The sequence below is a fragment of the Phascolarctos cinereus genome, unplaced genomic scaffold (assembly GCF_003287225.1).
Source record: "Phascolarctos cinereus isolate Bilbo 61053 unplaced genomic scaffold, phaCin_HiC Scaffold_7;HRSCAF=346, whole genome shotgun sequence".
Lineage (NCBI taxonomy): Eukaryota > Metazoa > Chordata > Mammalia > Diprotodontia > Phascolarctidae > Phascolarctos > Phascolarctos cinereus.
In genome coordinates this window covers 117,497,298-117,519,098 of record NW_027556180.1, presented here as the reverse complement: position 1 = coordinate 117,519,098, position 21,801 = coordinate 117,497,298, and the positions used below count along the sequence as shown (strand labels likewise).

At 36.4% G+C, this 21,801-nt stretch overlaps 1 protein-coding gene across 2 annotated transcripts in view; it reads right to left on the bottom strand.

Moving 5' to 3' along the window:
• Positions 1-21,801, bottom strand: part of PIBF1 (progesterone immunomodulatory binding factor 1) — a 302,692-nt gene that overhangs the window by 59,190 nt on the left and 221,701 nt on the right. Inside the window, exon 15 of one of the 2 annotated variants that reach the window (XM_020992441.2) lies at positions 5,126-5,256. The exons of the other annotated variant lie outside the window; for it this stretch is intronic. Coding sequence (XP_020848100.1) covers positions 5,126-5,256 — 131 coding nt within the window. The remainder of the gene's footprint in view (positions 1-5,125; positions 5,257-21,801) is intronic. 2 annotated transcript variants of the gene reach the window in all.

Genomic DNA, 21,801 nt, shown 5'->3' with positions numbered 1-21,801 from the left:
CTATCAGACTGGAGGCTAACATATAAAGTATTTAAAATCTTTAGGTTTTGGGAAAAGAATATTCATAGCGTTAAGACAGGAGAGTCAACAAGCTGTTGTTCTAGCAGTTACTTGAAATGCCTAAATCCATGAGAACAAGGCCTTAAGGGTTATTTGCCTGCGATTGAATTATAATTAATCTGTTGGGTTTCCTTGTAGATGATATTATTTTCTATGGAAACTGAAGCATGTACTTAGTAGCACTCTGCATGGTAATAATTTCACCACTGAAATTGCCTTAATTTTTCAAATGGAAGCTATCAAACTACAGCAGAATATAGTATCTTGTGAAATGGAAAAGTCTTGAAATGTTGCACAAGACTTCTGGTAGTCTTGCAATATATTTGTATAGCACAGGCAGTTTAATTTTAAAGTATACAAATATTTAGCATGAAACATTTTATGGTGGCTGATTCCATAATAAGTATAGCTTTTGTGATGCATATGACTGTCATAAGGTGAGGCTTATGATGTAATCTTGAGGATTACACATATGTATATGTCCACCTTCATGTTGAGAAATATTTTTAAGCTGAGATTACTATCAGCTTAAGATTTTTTATAATTAAGAATAAAATGTTGATGTTTTTTAATTTACAAGGAAATTCAGTGAACCATATCCAATTGAGAATAATTATTAGGTACCCACAAAAAAAACTTTGATGTAACCTATTTTAATTTTTGGCTACAAAACTGATTTCCTAGAAAATAATTAAAGAAAGGTCATTTCAACAGCAAAGAAGATCCGATATTTACCCAACAGTTGCTTTTATGAACATGTCTTGTGATATTATGATTATAATCCTCAGCTTACAAAGAAATGATTCATTTTCACTTACAAAGTCTTGATTAAATGCTTGAGAATAAATAAAGTTCATAGGAAGAAAGGCAGTATATAAGTACACAATACTATTATTATTGCTAATAAAGATTATGTTGTTAATAAAATTATTATTAATTTTCTTTCCAGCTATTACACCTAACTTCTGCTCCTCACTCCCACCCCCTGTCCCAGGAACAAAGAGCAACACTATAATTTACCGGATAAATGACTTTGAAACTTAATGTATAGAAATAAACATAATAAAAGGAAAGATTTGAAAACATATCTTCTTTAGTAAAATAAAATCTATTTAAGAGATGCTATGAGGATTGTTCTAATTTTTAAAAGAATAAGTGAAACCAAGGTTTTTAAAAGTTTAAAGCAGAAAAATGCTTTTATATCATATTGTTAAGTCACCAAAAACAAAACCAATGAATATTAGAAGTAAAGAGCTGTATAAACTGTATTGGAGGGGATAATGTCGGGAAACAGCTGAAGAGGGACAAACTAAACTCCTTTAACAGGAAAAACATTTGATATCAAAGAGAAAAAGTATACTGATGGAATAATAGCTTGTAAATTTATAATTCTGGTATGGAAACTTAGGAAACCTGAGTTCAATAACATTTTTTTCTGGTTGTTGCTTGATTTTTAAAAAATTTTCAATCCTCATCTCTATAATCACTTTGCTTCTCATACTTATGGCTCTGTAAATGTTTTATTCAGAAATGATGAGGGGCAGGGAACCCTTTCAGTAACTTTAAAACCCAGCAACTAAATTGTGAGAGAAATCAAAACCTTATGAACCTCTTTGTTATGCACAAAGTCATGCCTTTTTATTTCAACTGAAGAGAACTAAAAATGATGCTATTATGCCTTCAATTCAAATGAACAAACATTCACTGAACACTTGCCTTATGTCAAAACTAAGATGAGAATTACAGGGATACAAAAGTGAATAAGGCAATATATTCTCTGTTTTAACTTAGTAGGGGAACAACAAATGATACAGTAGATATAGTGGAAAGAGGAGTGGATTGAGAATAAGGAGACTTATGTTTTAGTCTTGACTCTCTAATTAATTAGCTTTATGACTTTGGCCAAGTCCCTCAACATTTCTGGGACTCTTTATTCCCTTGTCTGTAAAGTTGGGGGGGTGTGTGTGTGTGTGTGTGTGTGTGTGTGTGAAGGGGATAACTGGCATTGTGATAACTGGGATTAGGTTATCTTAAAGATCATTCTTGCTCTAACATTCTATAACTCAATGACATTATGACAAATACAAACCATGATATAGTTGGTAATCAACATGAGGTAATAGAAAAATGTATATTAGCAGTTAGAAGGTTTCAGTTAGAATACCAGCTTTACCGTGTGACATGATATTGAAATTGGGTTTGTCACTTAAAAGTTCTTTAAAACTCAGTTTCCTCATCTATAAAATAAGGGGAATAGTGAATAATCTTTATGGTCTATTCCAGTTAAAAAATTCTATAGATCTAAAAAAATAACTATAACATAAGGCAGATTATGACAGATTTCATTGAAAGAGGTAAAATCAAGTGCTGTAGAGATGTCAAAAACAAAGAGATTCTACCCAGTTGGGGAATATCAGATAAGGTTTTGTGAAGGAATGTGTTAAACTATCAAGGCCTATGGTAATTTTTTTGATCTAACTCAGGCCTACACAACCTGCTGCTCGCCAAAGGATCTCTTCTACATACAAAGTATGTTTTCCTCTACATTTTTTGCTGGCCTCCTGAAATTTTTTGGCATGCTACAAGCGGCCTGTGGGCCATAGATTGTGCAGGCCTGGTCTAACGGATCCTAGTCATATATAAAAGTATTTTCTTTTTTCTAGCTATGCTTCTCCAATCATGTGGTTGATGTTTTTGAACTCAAGTGTAGGATCTTACGTTTACCCCCACTAAATTTCATCTTATTATATTTAGTCCATTGTTTGATCATTGAATCAAAGAGTTTAGAACTGAAAGGGACCTTAGAAATCATCTGTTCCAACTATTTGATTTTACAGATAAGGTAATTGAAGCCAAGGACATCTTAGTGAATTTCTCAAGGTCACACCAGTAATAAGTGGCCTAGTCAAGATTTAAACCAATGTCTTGTGACTCCAAATCCATTGTTCCTTTTATTGTAAGAGGATGCCTCACTTGATACCATCATCCAAACTATTAGTCACCCATTTTATGCCATTTGTAAATTTGAAAAGCATGACATAACACCTTCATTAAAGCCATGGATAAAAATATTGAACAGCATAGGGTCAAGAGCAAATTCTATGAATACTACACTAGAGATCTTCTACCAAATTGACACTGACCCATTCATTAATTATTATTGTTGGGGTCTGTTCATTCAAACAATTCTGATTCACATAAATTATACAGTCATTTATCCTACATTTATTCTATCATCCCCCCCCCAATTTAATGAGAGAAGCTTATTCAAATGCTTTACTAAAATCTGGTTATGTTACATAACTAGAATTCTCTTAATGTACCATTCTGGTAACCCTATAAATGAGGGAAATGAAATTAGATTGGCATGTTTTATTCTTGACGAAGCCATGATGGCAATGGATTTGGCAATCAGGAGGTGACTGATGAGGAGAGAATAAGTACTTATATAGCACCTCCTATGTGCCAGGCACTGTGCTAAGGGCTTGTTACAAATATTATCTCATCCAATCCTCACAACAACCCCAAGAGATGGGTGCTCTTATTATTCCCATTTTAGAGTTAAAGAAACCGAGGCAAACCGAGGTTAAGTGATTTGCACAAGGTTACACAGCTAATAAACATCTGAGGCTAGATTTTAACTCAGGACTTACTGATTCTAGGCCCAGTGCTCTATCCACTGGGCCAACAGCTGTCTCAAAGTTAACGGCAATCTGAGTAGTGTTGGTAGCAGAATATAGATTTAAAGGGATTAACGAATGAATAGGTTATGAAAAAGTACTAAGTGCAAATTACTCTTTTAAAAAGTTTGGTGATAAAGGGAGGAATATAGATTTGATGGTAATTCATAGTAGGATTAAGAGAAAATAATTTCTGGAGATCTAAGAACTAATATGAGTCAGAGATATAAGAAGGTGAAGTTGTGATGGGATCAAGAACTCAGGTAAGTCTTGTTTGTTAATCTCAACTGCATCTGTATCTCCACATGGCAATTCTTTTATTTTCACTTGGTGAACTGCCAGATTTCAGATAAGTCCAAACTTTATTCTCTTTAAGTTCTTCAAATTCTACAACTTTGTTCATGCTTCCCCTGCTCTGCCCAATGAAATCCATTTGTCCTAAACTAAGGTGCAGTGTTATCTATGCACAAGTCTAAATTGCCAGTCCATTGAAGGAAGGGACCACTTCTTATTATTTGTGTATCTTCTAGCCTAGAATTGTGTAGGGTACAGAGCAGTTGTTTTAATAAATGTTTTTTGAATGCATGCAGCCAGTGAGTAGTGAATAAAGACATGCAGAGCAGCTGGTAAGGGCCTAGCTCAGTTTAAATACTATGAATTTGTAGTGGATCAAATCAGCATGGTTTAACTCCCTCCAGAAACTCAGCAGTCCAGGGGAAATGTATATTGAATTGAGTACAGAGCTTATGCAGGGCAAGAATTGGCAAGGTAAGAAGGAAAGGTCAAAGGGGTACACAGGGGCTCAATAAATATCTGTCATGTTCAACTGAAAAAGATTTAAGGGATCATAAATGGGGTAAGTTAATTGATTATTTGTGGTATCAAATAAGACACCAATTTGATAATTTAATTCTATTTGATTAGGAAATTTTTTTATCATGAAAGTGGGGAGGTGGTATGAAAGACCTATTAGTTCATGCACAGAATATACATTTTACTAAATATAATACTTTTATTCTTCAATAAAGTATTTTTAAAGCAAAGATGACTCAGTAAATAGAAGCAGGAAGTATCTTTTTCCTATTCTGGAATAATTCATTCTTTCTATCTATCTATCCTTAGAAAATACAGATCAAGATCTTACATCTGGATCCATTAGCCTGAGTTGCTATTTTTATACTGAGTTTCGGATAATTTTTGATGCTTACTATTGTGTCACTTTATTGTCTAAAAGCAAATGCAACACCAATTTAAGTCATTCTAAAGCCTTTATTTTCACAATATGTATTTTCGTTGAATAGCATTTAAACTTGATATCTTTATAGTGGCATTTCATATTTATAATGTTCTCATTATTCAAACAGAAAGATATTTAGCTGTTTTACCTGACATCCATTTCAAGTTGTGAAATACGTTCATTTTGTTCACTGATTTTAGAATCTCGCTGCCGAACGGATTCAATGAGATATCTGTAAGGTTGCTGTGTTTGGTCTAACAGGGAATTGGCCCTTTCAAGCTAAAGAGAAAGACATTGTTGCATTAAAATTTTATAAATAGGACAAGTTGCAATTATGTATTCATATTCTAGCAGTCAGCTGAATCCACTTGAAAACAATTTTTTTAAATTAGATTTTGATTTTTTTTTACATTGTCTACACTTCCCCCAGTAACTTTCCCTCCTCCTCATATTAATCCATCCTTAAAAAATAAATGATTTTTTAAAAGAGAAAAAGAGAAAGAAAGAAAGAAGATCAGTAAAACTGAAAAAAAAAGTCAATATAAACAATGTTCCACACTCATGAATAATTTCACTCCTCCAAACCCTTTCAAAGGAGTTGGGGAGGAATCTTCTCCAATCTCTTTAGAATCCATCCTGTTCTTTATAACTTTTAAACATACATTTTCAGTTGTTTTGTGGTTATTCTTTCATTAAAATTGTTGTTGTCATTATATATATTGTTTTCTTGGCTTTGTCTACTTTTGCATTAGTTCATTTAAGTCTTTTGATGCTTCTCTATGTTCATCATTTTTGTTATTACAGCACAATGATATCTTACTGCATTCAAGTACCAATCTGTCTAATTATTCTCCATCTATGGGTATCTGCTTTGTTTCTAGTTCTTAGTTAACATAAGAAGTACTGCTAGAAGTCAGCTAATTAATAAATTCGTTATTAATTACCCAGAAACACTGTCTCTTGAGGTTTTTATTTTTCTCACTGGAGAATTAAAAAAAATGAAATTTAATTAAAAATAACATCATTTATTTAATTACTAATGCTTTCCTTAGTAGTTGTACTGATTTGTTGTATTTGTTGTTTGGGGCATCTGAAAGTCTGTTCACTCCCTAGCTTGAAAAGGCCAAGGTCCCTACTGCATCCTGGGCCACCTCCAGTTGTCTTGATCCATATCTGGCCACTGGACCCAGGTGGCTCTGGAGGAGACAGTGAGGCTGGTGACTTTGTAAAGCCCTCCTTCACTTAAATCCAATCCACTTGCATGTCATGGCATCATCTCCCTGATGTCATGGTCCTCTTTGAGAACGAAGGACAAACAGCAGCAGCAAGTCTGTCCACATGGTTGTTTTTTTCCTCCCTCAGGAATGCTTCAAATACCTCTCTTTTACCTAATGTCATCATTTTTTAAAATTGAGAACTGGGAGAAGATAGGGCATGCCATTTTGACTCCTTTGCTTTTTGGAATATATCATTCCATTCTCTTATGAACTTTCTGAGTTGTTTCATATAATTCAAATTTCCTTTCATTTATATCTGAATGCCTTTTTCCTGGATATTTGCAGAATTTATTGTTTTTCACTGGACCTGGGAAATTCAGCCATAATATATCTTGGAATTTAAAATATGTTTTTTTTTTCCCCTTGAGGTGATCTGTGGATTCTTTTAATTGGTGCTTTGTTTTCTGGATCCATAAGTTCTAGGCTATTTTCTTTGATTGTTTCTTGCCTTCTGATGTTCAGTTTTTTCATCTCTCCTATTCTTCTGTTAGGCCTATGATCTTTAAATTGCCCCTCTGCATTCTGTCTATGAGGTTAATATGTTTTGATCATATGTTTTTTTAAACGTTATTGCTTTTTGCTTCTCTTCTTACAGATTATCTTTTACCTAAGTATATCTGTATTCCCATTCTATTCTCTCTATTGCTACTGTGGAGAGATTTACCACCATGGATTCAAGGTTTTATATTGTGCTAATTATTTCCTCTGTGTGGCTAATAAATTCTGCATTTGTTCCCTTCCAATATCTTTTATCAAGATTCTTATCTCTGTCTTACAAAATGTTAAGAGTATTCTAGGATAGTTCTATGTTCCCAGATTCTCGTTCATCAAATGTAGATTTCCTTTATTTGGAATTTTGGGTCACATGAGCAAAAAGATGGAGGATAAGACACTTTCTTTGATTACCATGATTTCTTAAACTTTTCTGAAACAGAAATTATGTGCCAGAGATAAAGCAACTACAGTGGTCTCCACGGTCTAGGACACTCAGAATCTAAAAGAAGGTTAAAAAAAAATTCATGAACTGATGCTCACTGATCCTGAGCTCACTTAGTACCTCTTCCACCTCCCATACTACTGGCAGTAAGGCTGCAGTAGCAGACTCAAGTACCTGACACAGGAGCTTGCAACAAAACTCAACCCCATACCCCAGAACGACGACCTTCCTGTACTGTGGAAACCCCAGATTCAGGCTGCAGAAGTCTCCTTGGCCTGCAACAGTAGTAGCCCTTCAGGAGCAAAAGCCTACTGGGTGATAGCCAGCCACCACTGAGTTCTTTGAACTGCTGGTTTTGGTTATATAACTCTACTGGTGCCTGGCCAGGGAAGTAAGGAACAGAGGGAGCAGGATAGGACAACAGGAAAATACACCATATACTTGAGGAGTTAGGGAGGTGTGTTAGAGGTGGTGGTACTGTGCAGCACTCCATTAAACCTGAGGGAATGAGCTCAGCATCAAGCTGATGCCAGTTCTGCCCATCCAAAGTAACTTGGGGGCAGAGACTTAGCTTGGCAAACTATTAATTGCCCACTGTAGGAGGTGGCCAAGATGCTTTGAGATCTAGTCCCCAAGAAAATCACCACCACAGTCAGAGTCAGAAAGTGAGGGATAGGGGATAATCAAGAAAAAAAAAAGACTGAAAGTACCAAAGACCTCAGGAAGAAGAAAACTCAAAGACCTTGAACATAAGAGAAAAATCAACTAGGAAAACATTAACAACAGAAGGAAATAAGACCTCTAGATCTAGTAAATGAGTTCAGGCATCTATGAATAATTACTGCAAAACAAAGGAAAATGATCCAACACTTGATGACAAAGAGGACCCTGCAGAATATGAGAACATGGAACCACAACATACTGTCCCTGAGAGGTTCAAAAGAGAACAAGAATTATGAGAGCAAAATTTCTGACTGCGTAGGAACAACAATGAGCAAAACAGAAAAACTGCATTTTGCAATGGAAAATCTCAAAAAAGAAACAAAAAAGAGAACGACAGATTGTGAATTCAAATACACAGAAATGAAGGACAATCTAGAAGAAGAGAAGAAAAAAACAAGAATGTTATAAAATAAATGCTCACTATATAAGCAAAACATGGATCTTGAAGACCCAACACACAGACAACCTGAAGGTCTCCCAGAAGAACATGACAAAACAAAAAACCTTAACACCATAATGAAGGAAATAAAAGAAGAGAACTGCTCAGTATTTCTGAACATAGAAAATTAAATTCCAATTGAAAAAAATTCACAGATTGCCTCCAGGAAAAAAAAAAAACCACCCAAAACCAAAAACCCAAGTCTGCCAATTCCAAGGCACACAGTGATTAAATTTAACAATTCAATTCAGAAATGACAAGTTCTGCAAGCCATCAGGAGAAAGACCTTCAAATAACAAAAGAGGGGCAGCTAGGTAGTGTGGTGGATAGAGCACCAGCCCTGAAGTCAGGAGGACTTGAGTTCAAATCCAGCCTCAGACCAAACACTTGACACTTACTAGCTGTGTGACCCTGGGCAAGTCACTTAACTCCGATTGCCTAAAAAAAAAAAAATTCAAATTCAAATAACAAAAGAAAGAAAATTCAAATAATTGAAAACTATTCCACACCCACCACAAAAATAGGAGAGAATGGAATAATGTGTTCTGAAGAGCAATGGAGCTCAGGATGCAGCCTAGGGTGGTGACCTGCCCTGCAAATCTGAGTTTAATCATGAATGAAAAAAGATAGCTGTCCAATAAGAAAAAAGACACTGAAACATTTTTTTTTAGAAAGAATACTAGAATTGAAGAGATTATTTGTTTTTCAAAAATTCCAAACAACAGAAATGAAGGAGTAAATAAATGCAGCAGCCAAGGACAGCAATGAGTGAGAGCAGAGAGACCAGTAAAAAAAACCTTCTAAATGTATACAAGGAGACAGGGGTAAAGGCAGAAAAGAGGCAGTGGTGGGCGTGAAGAGACGGGCCTAGGGCATTATGGACAGAACCTGGCAATACTCTGCCACAGGTGAATCAATGTGTTTTTTGTAGAACTACATTACCACATGAGAGGCTACATGAAAGGGTCGAGGGGAGCAGGGACATAGGAGGGAGTATGTGATGGAACTGGGTCAAATCAAGGGTTAGCAATGAAGGAAAATGACTATGGCCTATGGTCTCAGAAAGAAAAGAACTTTAGGGAAATGGGTGAAGAAGAGGGAGGAAGGACTGAAGGTTGGGGGAGGTTTCACTGATGAATGCTCCTATGGGTAAAGAGAGATGATCTGAGAAGGGAGATGAAGACCTTGCACTAGGTATGGTTTTGGGGATTTGGTGCTTGAAAAGTCCACTCTTCTTACCTCAGGAGGCTGGGGTGGAAAGTGGTGGATAGGAGGAGAGTTGGAAATCCTGTGAGGCAACTGGCACCTGGGGGAGTAGAAGAACGTGGATCCAGGCAGGAGATTTTGAGGCAAATGAGGAAAAGGTAACCTGGGGAGGGTCTAGATTAGTGGTGGGTTGCACAATCAGGGACATGTTAGGGAAGGGACCCTGCCATGGAGCAATGTCTTCTCTGAAAACTGCAATAATTGGCATTGTTCTGGAAGTGAGGCACAGTGGAAAAGGGGAATTTGTAAGGCAAGCTCTGCGAAACAGTGGGAGAAATCACCTAGAGAGGAGGGCCTAAAATGGATGCCTTAGAAGTTTTGACTGCATGAGGAATTCAGGGAAAAGAGACCAGATAATTATAATGGTCTTCAATCAGAGAATGAGGGTCTAGAGCAGACAGAAAAAGAAGACGGAAAATGAAGAGAATGAGAGAAATCCTTTTTGGAAAGGGACACACACACACACACACACACACACACACACACACACACACAAATTAAAAAGCTGATGAACACGACTAGTTGAAGTGGAGGAGAGAAAAGGGGAATCGACCAATTGAGAGGAAAAGAAAGTGGAAGAATTATTTAGTCAGATAAAAGCAGGAGAGAAAAAAGAACTAATAAGCAAAACCCCGAAGGGAAAAGAGTAACAAATAAGAGGAGGGGAGCAATGGTAAGGGGAAGAGAGCTGGTAGGACTAAAAAAAAGATAAGATAAAGTAACTAAAGGAACATAATACTAGATTTACAGCAGAAGAGAGGGGAAAAAATCATAACATAAAAAAAAGTTAGAGACAAATGAAGGAAAATATAAACCTCATATAAATGTGAATGATCAAAGAATTCAATAAAATGAAAAAGTGGAATATTGGGAAAGAAAATGAAACCCTACACTCTCTTGCTTGCAATATTTTCCTTTATTTGTAAGATTTATTTAGAAATGTTTGTAATCTTTTAGACATCTTGGTACTAATCTTCTTCACTAATTTCAGCATCTTCCCTTAAGACGTATCTGCTAGTGCTCTAGGTTTTTAACTAAATCTTCTTATTTCTCAGACATTTAGTGATCTTATTCTTTTATCCTTATATATTTTTATAATTTTTTTAAACTTTTTGTCATTTTTATTAATTTTCTATCTCTTCTGCTTTTGATGTTGGGTATTCTGCAGAGATAGCCCTCAAAACTGCCTCAGCTTCATCTCACACTGGAGAATTTACTTGGGTCCTTTTCTCAAGTAGCTTCTGGGGAATAAAACTATCATGTATACCGGCTCTCTGCCTCATTTCTCTCCTTTCTTTAGTTTTCTGGTTAAGCTGAGTCAGTGTCTGTTAATTTTTTAGTCTTCAATAAGGGTGGTATTTCTAACCCTTTTGGGAAGAGTTTTTGCTTCCCTGAGGTTCCTTAACTGAGTGACTGTCTCAAGTAGAATGGAAGAACAATTTTCCCTTGCTATACTTCTCCCTTCCACATGACAGGACATAGTTGAAGTAGACTGCCTGCTGCAATAAGATGCTGGGGGAAGGGTAAAGGCAGGGAGTGTTGGCAGAGACTGTAGTAGGAGAAAAATCCCAGAATGAGACCCAAAGCACAACAAGCCTATGGGTCAATTTGTATACCTTGCTGGGAGAGTGATGCTGAGCAAGTTAAGGTTTAGAAGGTTCATAAGGAACTTTGTTGGGATTCTTGCTTTATTATCCCTGGATAATTGCTCTACATCTGACACATAATTCTTCTTTTGTGATTTTTTTGTTTGGAGAGTTAGTTAGTGGGGCTTGAAGAAAAGTATAGTCTTTCACTTGTTGCTCATATGACCCATAAGACATTTTGACATCAATCTCCCATAGACTCTTTTTTGGGGAGCATTTTTTTTTCTGTTTTTGTGTACATTTTGGTCTACGTTTTAAAAGTTTTCTTCCGTCTTCCTTAGTAATTGAAGTTTTACCACTGCTTAACTACTTGAGCTTTCCTAGAGCCAGGAAGTTATAATGGGAAGTTCAGTCCTTTCTCTCCCTAAGGAAAATGGGAAAGAACCTCTGCCTGAAGCAACAATACTCAACAAATACAACTGCATCAAAGCAAGATGCTACCACTTGCACTTATTGTATAGCCAATGTAATGGAGAAACAGGTAACTAGGAAAAAAAAATTACTGCAAAATTATCTGAATGAGTTCTCACTTCCACAATCTCTAGGAAACTGATTCAAATTTATAAAAAAAAGAAGCCACTCCCTAATAAGTAAGAAGACAAAGTAGTCATCCAAAGAAGAAATCCAAACTATCAAAAGCTACATGAAAAAATGCTCTAAATCACTAATAATTAGAGAAATGTAAATTAAAACAATTCTGAGCTACCATCTCACATCCATTAGATTGGCTAGGCTGACAAAAAAGGAAAATGACAAATGCTAGAAGAGGTGTGGGAAAACAGACACTTTGACACTTTATTGCATTGCTGGTATAGTGGTGAATTGGTATGGCTATTCTGGAAAACAATTTGGAACTAAGTCCAAATAGCTATTAAACTGTGTATAACCTTTTACCTACTGTTCCTATTATTAGATCTATACCTGAAAAATATCAAAGAAGAAGAGGATCTCTAGGTAAAAAAATATCTATAGCAGCTCTTTTTACAGTGGCAATGAATTAGAAGCTGAGTTGATGACCGTCAATTAGAGAATTGCTGAACAAGTTATGTTACATAAGTGTGATGGAATTCTATTGCGCTATAAGAAATGATGAGGGGTATGGTTTCAGAAAAACATGAGAAGACTTATATGAACTCTTGCCAAGTGAACAGAACCAGGTGGAAATTGAAAGTTTTAAGAATTCTGATCAACAAATAACCAACCACAATTCCAAATAACCCATGATTCAATATGTGACCTACCTCCAGATAGAGAAGTGATAGTCTCAGAGTAAAGATCAAAGCATTTATCATTCTTCCCTCCCTCACACCCTCCTTCCCCCCTTTTTTTCTTTCTTTTTCATGGCTAACATGGGTATTTGTTTTGCATGATTACACATACTTGAAATGGGACCCCTTCACCCCAATAATACCTTAAAAAAAAGGAAAACAACCAAAATGTTCATTTCTGTATTTGCTAAATATTCTAAAAAAGAAACCAGTTTTTGCTAATATGTTAGCTCATAGGGTAATTGTCCTTGGAGAAAAGGGATGGGGAAAAGCTATGGTTGGTTTGGGGCAGAGAAAGAAGGAAACTGGATTCCTCTAGGCACTGAAAAGTAAGTTTTTACCTTATCTGCCAAAACCAAATATCCATGCCACTCTAAGACTATGACAAAAACCTGTTGTCTCCCTTCCACTTCCCCTTCCAGCTCTTCTTAATGTGTTGTTTTCCCCCATTAGAATACAAGTTCTTTGAGGACAGAGACTATTTTGCACTTACCAATATCTTTAGTTCTTTCTGGAATGTATTAACAAAGTAAGTGTTTAATAAATGCTTATTTTAACCCACTTTCCCCTCCCTTTTCTCTGTGAATTTTCTTCCCCCTCCCCCAAATCACTGACGTGGGAATACTAGACCAAACAGATAAATTTTACTGATACCTGCTATTCAAGCAGTGAAAAGATTAAAGTTGGATACATACCTAGATATCAAATGAAAAATATGCCAACAGTGTGGCAGGAGGAAAAAGTTTGGCACTGACCCTTTATTGCCTCTCCTGGCAGGCTTAAAAAGCCCCATTCTTCTCTAAGAGTGACATAGAAAATGATGACTGAGGGAAAAGCCAGGCCCATAGAGATGCCTGAACTGCTGAGAAAGAGTGACTCTCTACTCAAACTCTCCAAAAGAGGGAGTGGCTAGTTTTTTCTCTTTAAACAAATATGTGCCACCATGGTTAGATTTTTACAAAACAGAAGAAATTGTGTAAGTATACTTAACAAAAATAACAAACTGGGTAATCAGGAAATAAAATATCCAAGGAAATCACACAGAAAGCTATTCTTATGTAGTCAGTCTACATTTTTGAATTTGCTTAAGAAAATTCAATATATAACATTAATATTTTTGTGGTTAAACTAAAAATATTTTCTAAAGTACTATTTTATCTTTTTTTTTTTGTTTTGTTTTGCTAGGCAATGGGGTTAAGTGACTTGCCCAAGGTCACACAGCTAGTAAGTGTCAAGTGTCTGAGGCCAGATTTGAACTCAGGTCCTCCCGACTCCAAGACCGGAGCTCCATCCACCGCGCCACCTAGCTGCCCCCATTTTAACTTTTAATATTATAAAATATGATCCAACACAAAATTATAACTGTTTTATACAAAAAATAATTTATTATTCAGAGTTGGTGTTTACAGACCATTTGAAAGACTTGTCCTATACATCTCTGTTTTCACTTCGAGATATATTTTATAGTAACATACAGCAGCAAATTAGCCAAACATTTATTCATCTATGAAGCCCTTCTGACGTTCCAAGTCCTGTGCTAAATGCTGGGTTACCAAAAACCAAAACAGACAACAACAACAACAAAAGCAACCCAACCCCCCAACACTAAATCAGAAAATCCGCTGGCCACATCCTCTAGGGCCTTACATTCTGACTGGGGACAAAACACATATAAATTAGTCCATGCAAGATAAATAAGGGAGAGGCCTTAGCAGCTGGGAGGACCATCGAGGGCCTCATTCAAGTAATGGCGCTTCAGGTGAATTCTGAAAGAAACTAGAGAATCTAAGAGGCCGAGGTGAGGAGAGAGCGCCTTCTAGGTGTGAGAAACAACAAACGGAGCAGTATGGCTAAACCAGAGCCCCCGGGAGGAAGCGATATGTTAAAAGATGGGCTCCATGTCAATGGCAGGGAAGTCTCTGTTGGAGCGCCTCAGGGAAACTCTTTGGCTCACCAGTTGTTAAAATGTTATTATTAATGAGTTGCACAAAGGCATTCTGGCTTAGTCAACAATAAACTTAGTCAATAAACTTGGGTTCACAAACCCCCTTGGAAAGTACTGACTATTTGACCCTGGTATATCTTTGCCTTTTGCTTTTCTTCTTTTCTCAGCTATTTGCAAAGCCTTGTCAGACAGACTTCTTGCTTTTCTTTTTCTTTGGCATGTTTTTTGTTGCTGACTCCTATATAAATTTGTGAACCTCTGTCCGTAGTTCTTCAGGCACTCTATCTACCAGATCCAATCTCTCCAATCTATGCATCACCTCCATTTCATCATATTGATAATGTATATTACTTAGGTCATATCTACGTGGCCTGATGGTTTTCCTTACTTCCTTCAACTGAAGTCAGAACTTTGTAATATGATCTGAGTCACAGTCTGCTCCAGGTCTGTTTTAACTGACTATATAGAGCTTCTTCACTGTTGGCTACAAAGTATATAATCAATCTGATTTCCATTGTGACCTTCTGGTGATGTTCATTTGTAAAGTTGTCTTTTGGGTTGCCGAAAAAGAGTGTTTTTTAGGACTGATGAGTTATCTTGACAAAGCTCTATTAGTCTCTGCCCTGATTCATTTTGTACCCCAAGGCCAAACTCGCCTTTTATTTCACTTTTTAACATGTTTTACTTCAGCATTCCCGTCCCCAACGAAAAATGTGACATCTTTTCTGGTGTTATTCGGTCTTGCAGGTCTTCACAGAACTGACCAGCTTTGGCTTCTTCTTGTACCACCGTGATGTTGAATGGTTTTTCTTGGATTCGAACAGATATCATTCTGTCATCTTTGAGATTATAAGCCTAGTACTGCTTTTCTCACCCTTTTATTGGCTACTTGATTTCTTCTAAGGGATTCCTGCCCACAGTAATACATGTAGTGATCACTTCCTGGCATATAGAAGGAGAAGAAAGGGAAGCAGTGTCAGATTTTACATATTTGGGCTCAAAGATCACTGCAGACACTGACTGCAGCCATGGAATTAAAAGATACTTGCTCCTTTGAAAGAAAGCTATGTCAAATCTGGACAGCTAAAAAGCAGATAGCAACTTGCTGACAAAGGTCTGTATAGTCAAAGCTATGGTTTTTTCAGCAGCAATGTATGACCAATGACAGGTGAGTGCCACAGAACTGACTTTTTCGAATTGCTAGAGAAGACTTTCGAGAGTCCCTTGGGGAGGAAAGAGATCAAATTAGTTAATACTTAAAGAAATTAATTCAGGCTATTTACTGGAAAGTCAAATACTGAAGCTGAAACTTAAATATTTGGGCCACATAGAAGACGGGACTCAATGGAAAAGATCTGATATTGGCAAAGATTAAAAGCAAAAGGAAAAGGGGACAGCAGAGGATGAGATGGATAGATACTGTCAAGGAAAAAACAAACATGAACTTGGAGAGATAGTAGAGGATGGAAGGGTCTGGCATGTTATGGTTCATAAATTCACGAAGAGTCCAACATGACGGAACAACAACAAATCTGATCTGGGGCAAGTCATTTGATCTCTCAGTGCTTCCAAGTATACTTTAAGAACATAAAATGCAAAGAAGGTGCTGATCTGTATTGCTCAAGGGAACAGCCTCTGAGGAGTTCTTATTCCTCAGTGAAATAAGAGGTCCAGTCCATTCCAATGAAGGCACAGATAGTACACTTACCAATCTGCAAATAACAAAAAACCTGAAGATACAGATAGCAGGGATGAAAGAATCAGGATCTCAAAAGATTACGACAAGTCAGAATGATATCATCAAATTTAATAGTGGTCATTTTCACAAGTACAAGACAGGGGAAGGCATAACTGGATAGCAGTTTATTTTATTTCATTTTTTATTTTTCCACTTAATAGTATTTTATTTTTTCTAATTACTACATGTAGATAAGTTTTCAGCATTTATTCTTACAAGATTTTGAGTTCCAAATTTTTTCTCCCTTCCTCCCTCCCCTGCCCCTCAGATGGCAAGCAATCTGATATAGGTCATACATGTACAATCATATTAAACATATTTCCATATTAGTCATGTTGAGAGAGAAGAATTAATACAAAAGGTAAAAACCATGAGAAAGAAAAAACAAAAAAAAAAAGTGAAAATAATATGCTTTATTTGCATTCAGACTCCACAGTTCTTTCTCTGGATGTGGATAGCCTTTTCCATCATGAGTCTTTTAGAATTGTCTTAGATCACATCGTTGTATTGCTGAGAAGAGCTAAGTCAATCATAGCTGATCATCTAACAGTGTTGCTATTACTGTGTACAATGCTCTCCTGGCTCTAAAGCAGTTTATTTTAAAGTGTATTAGCACTGGTTGAAGGAAATTGGGATATTTAGCCCATAGAAATAAGACTTTGGGATATCTGAAGACATGTGGAAAAAGAAACTAAGCAGAAACTTCTTGGATCCCGAAGGTGGAAACAGGAGCAATGGAAAGAAGAAATTTGGAAAATGGAAATTTAAGATTGATGTAAGAAAACTTCTTAACAATCTGCGCTATCCAAATGTGGAAAAGGCTGCTTTGGGAGGTAGTGGGTTCCCCCTTGTATAGTACATAGAGTGCTAGGCCTGCAGTTAGGAAGAGGAGTTCAGACACTATGTGACCCTGGGAATGTCACTTAGTTTTAGCTCCCTCATTTGTAAGATGGGGATAATCATAGCACCTATCTCCCAAGGTTGATGGGAGGATCAAATGAGATTATATTTGTAAAGTGCTTAACTAGTTCCTGGATCATAGCAGGTACTTAATCAATTAATCAATCCTTCCTTTCCCCTCTAGAGGTCTTCAAGTAAAGTGTGAATGATCACCTGTTAGGGGCAGTACGGTATTGTAGTGGGGATTTGGGGGAAGTATACATTGGCCTTGATGGTCTCTGAGAACCTTTTCAACTTTGAAATTCTGTCACTAGTTGTTAGTAGATTTTTAGTCCAATGTGGTTATACATAAAAAATTACCTATTCTAATTCAATAACACCAAAAAGTATATGAGAATTAACCTTAATTATTTTAATTCAATTTCTCATTTTATGAAATGTTTGCTAACTTCTAAGTATTTTTTTTTAAGGTAACTGGGGTTAAGTGACTTGCCCAGGGTCACACAGCTAGTAAGTGTCAAGTGTTTGGTCTGAGGCTGGATTTGAACTCAGGTCCTCCTGACTTCAGAGCTGGTGCTCTATCCACTGTGCCACCTAGCTGCCTTGTTTGCTTTTAAAATCATACACTAAGGTCTAAAAGAATGTTAAAAATACCTCTAACATACAACCCATTATTTTATTTCTCCTACAGTAAAGTACAAGTAATATTATGTCATTGTTGGTCATAAGGATATACTTGTTTATTATATTGTTTGTGAGTTTAATGCTCCTTCTGACCCAATAATTATTTATTTTTCAATTTCCAAGATAAAACATTTAGGACATAAGGGTTCTATTAATTGACAAATTTGATTAATTTTTTTCTAGGCACATAAAAATGTCAAATCAGCAAATAGGTAGGATTTGTGCCAAATAAAACCCTTTAACTTAGGACATATTTATCCCAGCTATTAATGTTTGGGTAAACAAAGTTATTATTATTATTTATTTAGTATTTATAGAACTTTAGTAATAATATGTTACCTTGAAAATGTACTTTTATATGTATGATATAAATCATTATTATTACTTCTGCTCCATATTCAAGTAAACAGACTCTGAAGCCAAATGAGTTACTAAAGAAAATCAATGAAGCAATTAAAATGATAATTTAGAGTTTCTTACTACCTTAAATGTACTTAGCATACTTATTAGAGTAGAAGACTCTATCTCATGAGTAATTTATCTTCATAAAATCAAAAGTTTAGCATGTAAGGATTGTGGTAATTCTTAGGTAAAAACTTGTGACACTTAAAAGTATTACAAAGCACCTCATTGAAAAGTGGCTTAGATACTTGTTGTCTAGCAACTGTTATCATTTACAAAATGTTCAGCAATAGCTCACATTCAACTTTGCCCATGATTACTAAGTAAGCCATTTCCTTGTAAGAAGCCTTAGTAATTTGTGACTCAGAAATCATATATGCAATGAATAACTCAGAATACAAAGGTATTGATGAGAACTGGTTATATCTGAAACTTTGAAGCACACATTCTATGGAACTGTTACTTCTTTCTTATGTTAATATTTTATAATTACGATTTGGAGAAAAGTAATATCTGATTAAAATAAAACTATATATTCTGGTTCTCCAAATAGCCTGTTTGGTTATGTTTGATCTTAAAGAACAAAATAAACAAAAGGTAACTAAAGTCTTGGTTTTCTTTCTAAGACGTGTAATTCTGGATTGGAGTTTCATACCTCTGAGGTGCTATACTTTGTCTGCCTGCATGCCTCTCCAAAGACAGAATGATCTCATTCTTGCTTTGGAGTATGTTCATTAGGCCCTGTAAACACAGTTTTCCTAGTTGAGATGGTGGGTTTGAATTGACTGAATCATCCATATACCCTGGCCTAAATCTCTGGGCACAGCATGAAATATAAAAATGTGGCACTGAGATTAAGAGGTTCAGTTTGTGGCAATGCGACTCATTCTGTGAGATTGGAAATGCTAAATGAAAACTCACCTACTTTCCCTAGTAATTCTATCAAAATCAAGCCATTCTGAATAGTAATGGCAGGACAGAAATACCATTAAATGATGTCCTTTTATGAAGTCTGTCTGCCAATTCTGAAGAAATGTTTGCTAATAATACTCCTGAATTGAACAGACATATGTAGAGAATATAGGAAAACAATTCATCAGTGGCTTCCATGTAGTCACCTAAAAATCCAGCAACTACGAAAATTTGTTTTTTGATTGGGGGGAGAGGGAGATGAGAAGGGTGGAAATAATTTGGATCTATGATATAAAGTCTGGCAACTTGTCTGTAACTTAAAAGTTTTAGAGAGATGCCTGGGGAACTGTGAGATTAAATAAATTGCATACGGTCCCAGAATTAGTATGTATCAAAAGCTTAAACTCAGGTCTTTCTGATTTCAAGGTCAGCCTCACTATCTATTATACCATGCTGCATCACATCAGCATTTGGAGAGCACTGTACAAGTTGCTGAACGAGCTATACAAATAAATAAGATATGGACTGTGTTTTCAGGGAGCTTACAATTTAGTAGAAGAGATAAGATGTATACAAATTAACAGCATACAAAAATAGAAGAGTATAAGTATATAAAAGAGCTACAAAGGGACCCAAAAATTATGAAAAGGGAAAGATAATTTCTGACTTGGGAATCCAGGAATGCTGCACAGAGAAGGTGGCTTTTGGTCTAGGTTTTCAAGGATAGGTACAATTTCAATAAATAAAAGCCAGGGGCTTGGCATTTCAGGTACAATGATCAATCTGACCAAAGGCATACAGGTAGGAATGCATTCATGGAACAAAGAATAGGCTGTTTTGGGTAGAGATATCATAGATTCAGAATTGGTAGGGGTCTTGGAGATCTCAACCCATTTGTTTTATAAATGAAGAAACTGGGGCCCAGAGGGGTTAAATGATTTGCCCAAGGTCACACAGGTCAATAGAATTTAAGTCCAGGTTCTCAATTCCAAATTCAGCACTAAAAAAAATTAAACCATGAATTTCACTCAAGGGATATATATAGTATGTGGTAAGGCAATAAAGGAGCTAATAACTTTGAACTTTATTTGGTGGGCAGAATAGGGACACTGGAGGTTTTTGAACAGGGAACTAGTATGGTCAAATTTGTGCATGAAGAATATTAATTTGGCCAGGGTATGAAAGATTGATTAGGGGAGGGAGGGAGATGGAGGAGCAGAGAGAGAAGAAAACTGAGAAAGAAGGATTAAGAAGCTGTTGCAATTATACAGGTAAGAAGTGATGAAGGCTATCGGAGTCTAAGGTTGATGTTTGAAGCAATGGGAATAAAAATCAGAGTACTTACTGATGAGTACCACATTCTGCAAACGATTGTTTTAGTTGTAAACCAAAGAAGAATTTTTGCATGAGAATAGCATGGAAAGGGCTGCTGATTACAAATTGGTCTTTTCGGCTCAATCTATAACATGGGACCCTTTGCTTATAGGATTATTAACATCCCACTCAAGAGAAATCTACACAGTCAGCACACTGGGTTATAGACTCTGAAGTGGGTATCTTTTTGATGTGATCAGATTATTATTCTGAGATGGGAGCTAAGATGATGAACATAAAATATAAGAGATCAACAATTTGCACTAGTAATCCAACATCCTGTCTTGCTTCTCCCCATATGGAGCCAAAGCAATTCAAAATCCTAGGCAGGAAATTAAGGACAGAGGTGGCCAAAGTCCAGCTGTAAATAAGGGACTGAGTTTACTGAGGCATGCATCAAGTAGACTGGGAAGGAAAAAAAGATCAGACGCACTTCAAGCAACATTGTTCAGGGTTTGGGCAAGCACAGGGAGGTAAAATAACTAAAGGCAAAGCAGACAGACAGGAGAGGGACCGTTGACAATGTAGGCAACCTGAATGGGAAGAGTCAGGATAAGATGGAGCTAAAGAACAATGGCTGTCATGGAAACAGTTTGATTTGCTCTTTATCCTAAGTAGTGCTTTGCTTTTGTTTAATTTCAATGCAGGAGGAGTATATGAACCACTTTCCTCTACCACCTCAACCCTGCTGTTTAGAGTTGCTAAGATACCAACTTAGGAAATTATTTTTATTGATTTGCTTCCAAAATCTCATAGAGGAATGAAGATGCCTCCCCATTCCCATGACAGAGATTATGGCATCTTCCAAACCTTGCCAAAAAGTCTAAAATGTAACTAACTTTAAGATAAGCTATGATTTAATTAACTGCAATGTCTTTTATTTGACAGAAATCTAGATGGAGGATTAAAAAAGAAACAATTAGTAAAATTTTGTTACACTATCTCTGGCACCATCCAGGAGAAAAGGAAGTCTAAATCTAATGTCTTAATACAAATTCTCTAGAGAGAACTGATTAGAGGAGAAAATGCTCCCAATAATACAAAGGGTTAATATGGTACAAGTGGCAATAGTGCCACAAGTGGCCACTAGGGGGCAGCCAAAGGCCAGGGAAGGTATTCAGGTTCAAGTGATGGATGCACTGAAGGTAGCTGTTGACAGGCCAAGTCTACTTCCCAAGAAAAAGGATTTTCCTGGGGTTCAGTGTTTACCAGGTCATTCCTTAAAGGAAGGTTTAACTTGCCAGAGAATGACTGGAAGACCCACCATACAGCCTGTAAAGTTGAATATTTCTAACACCAACAACAGCTTTTGT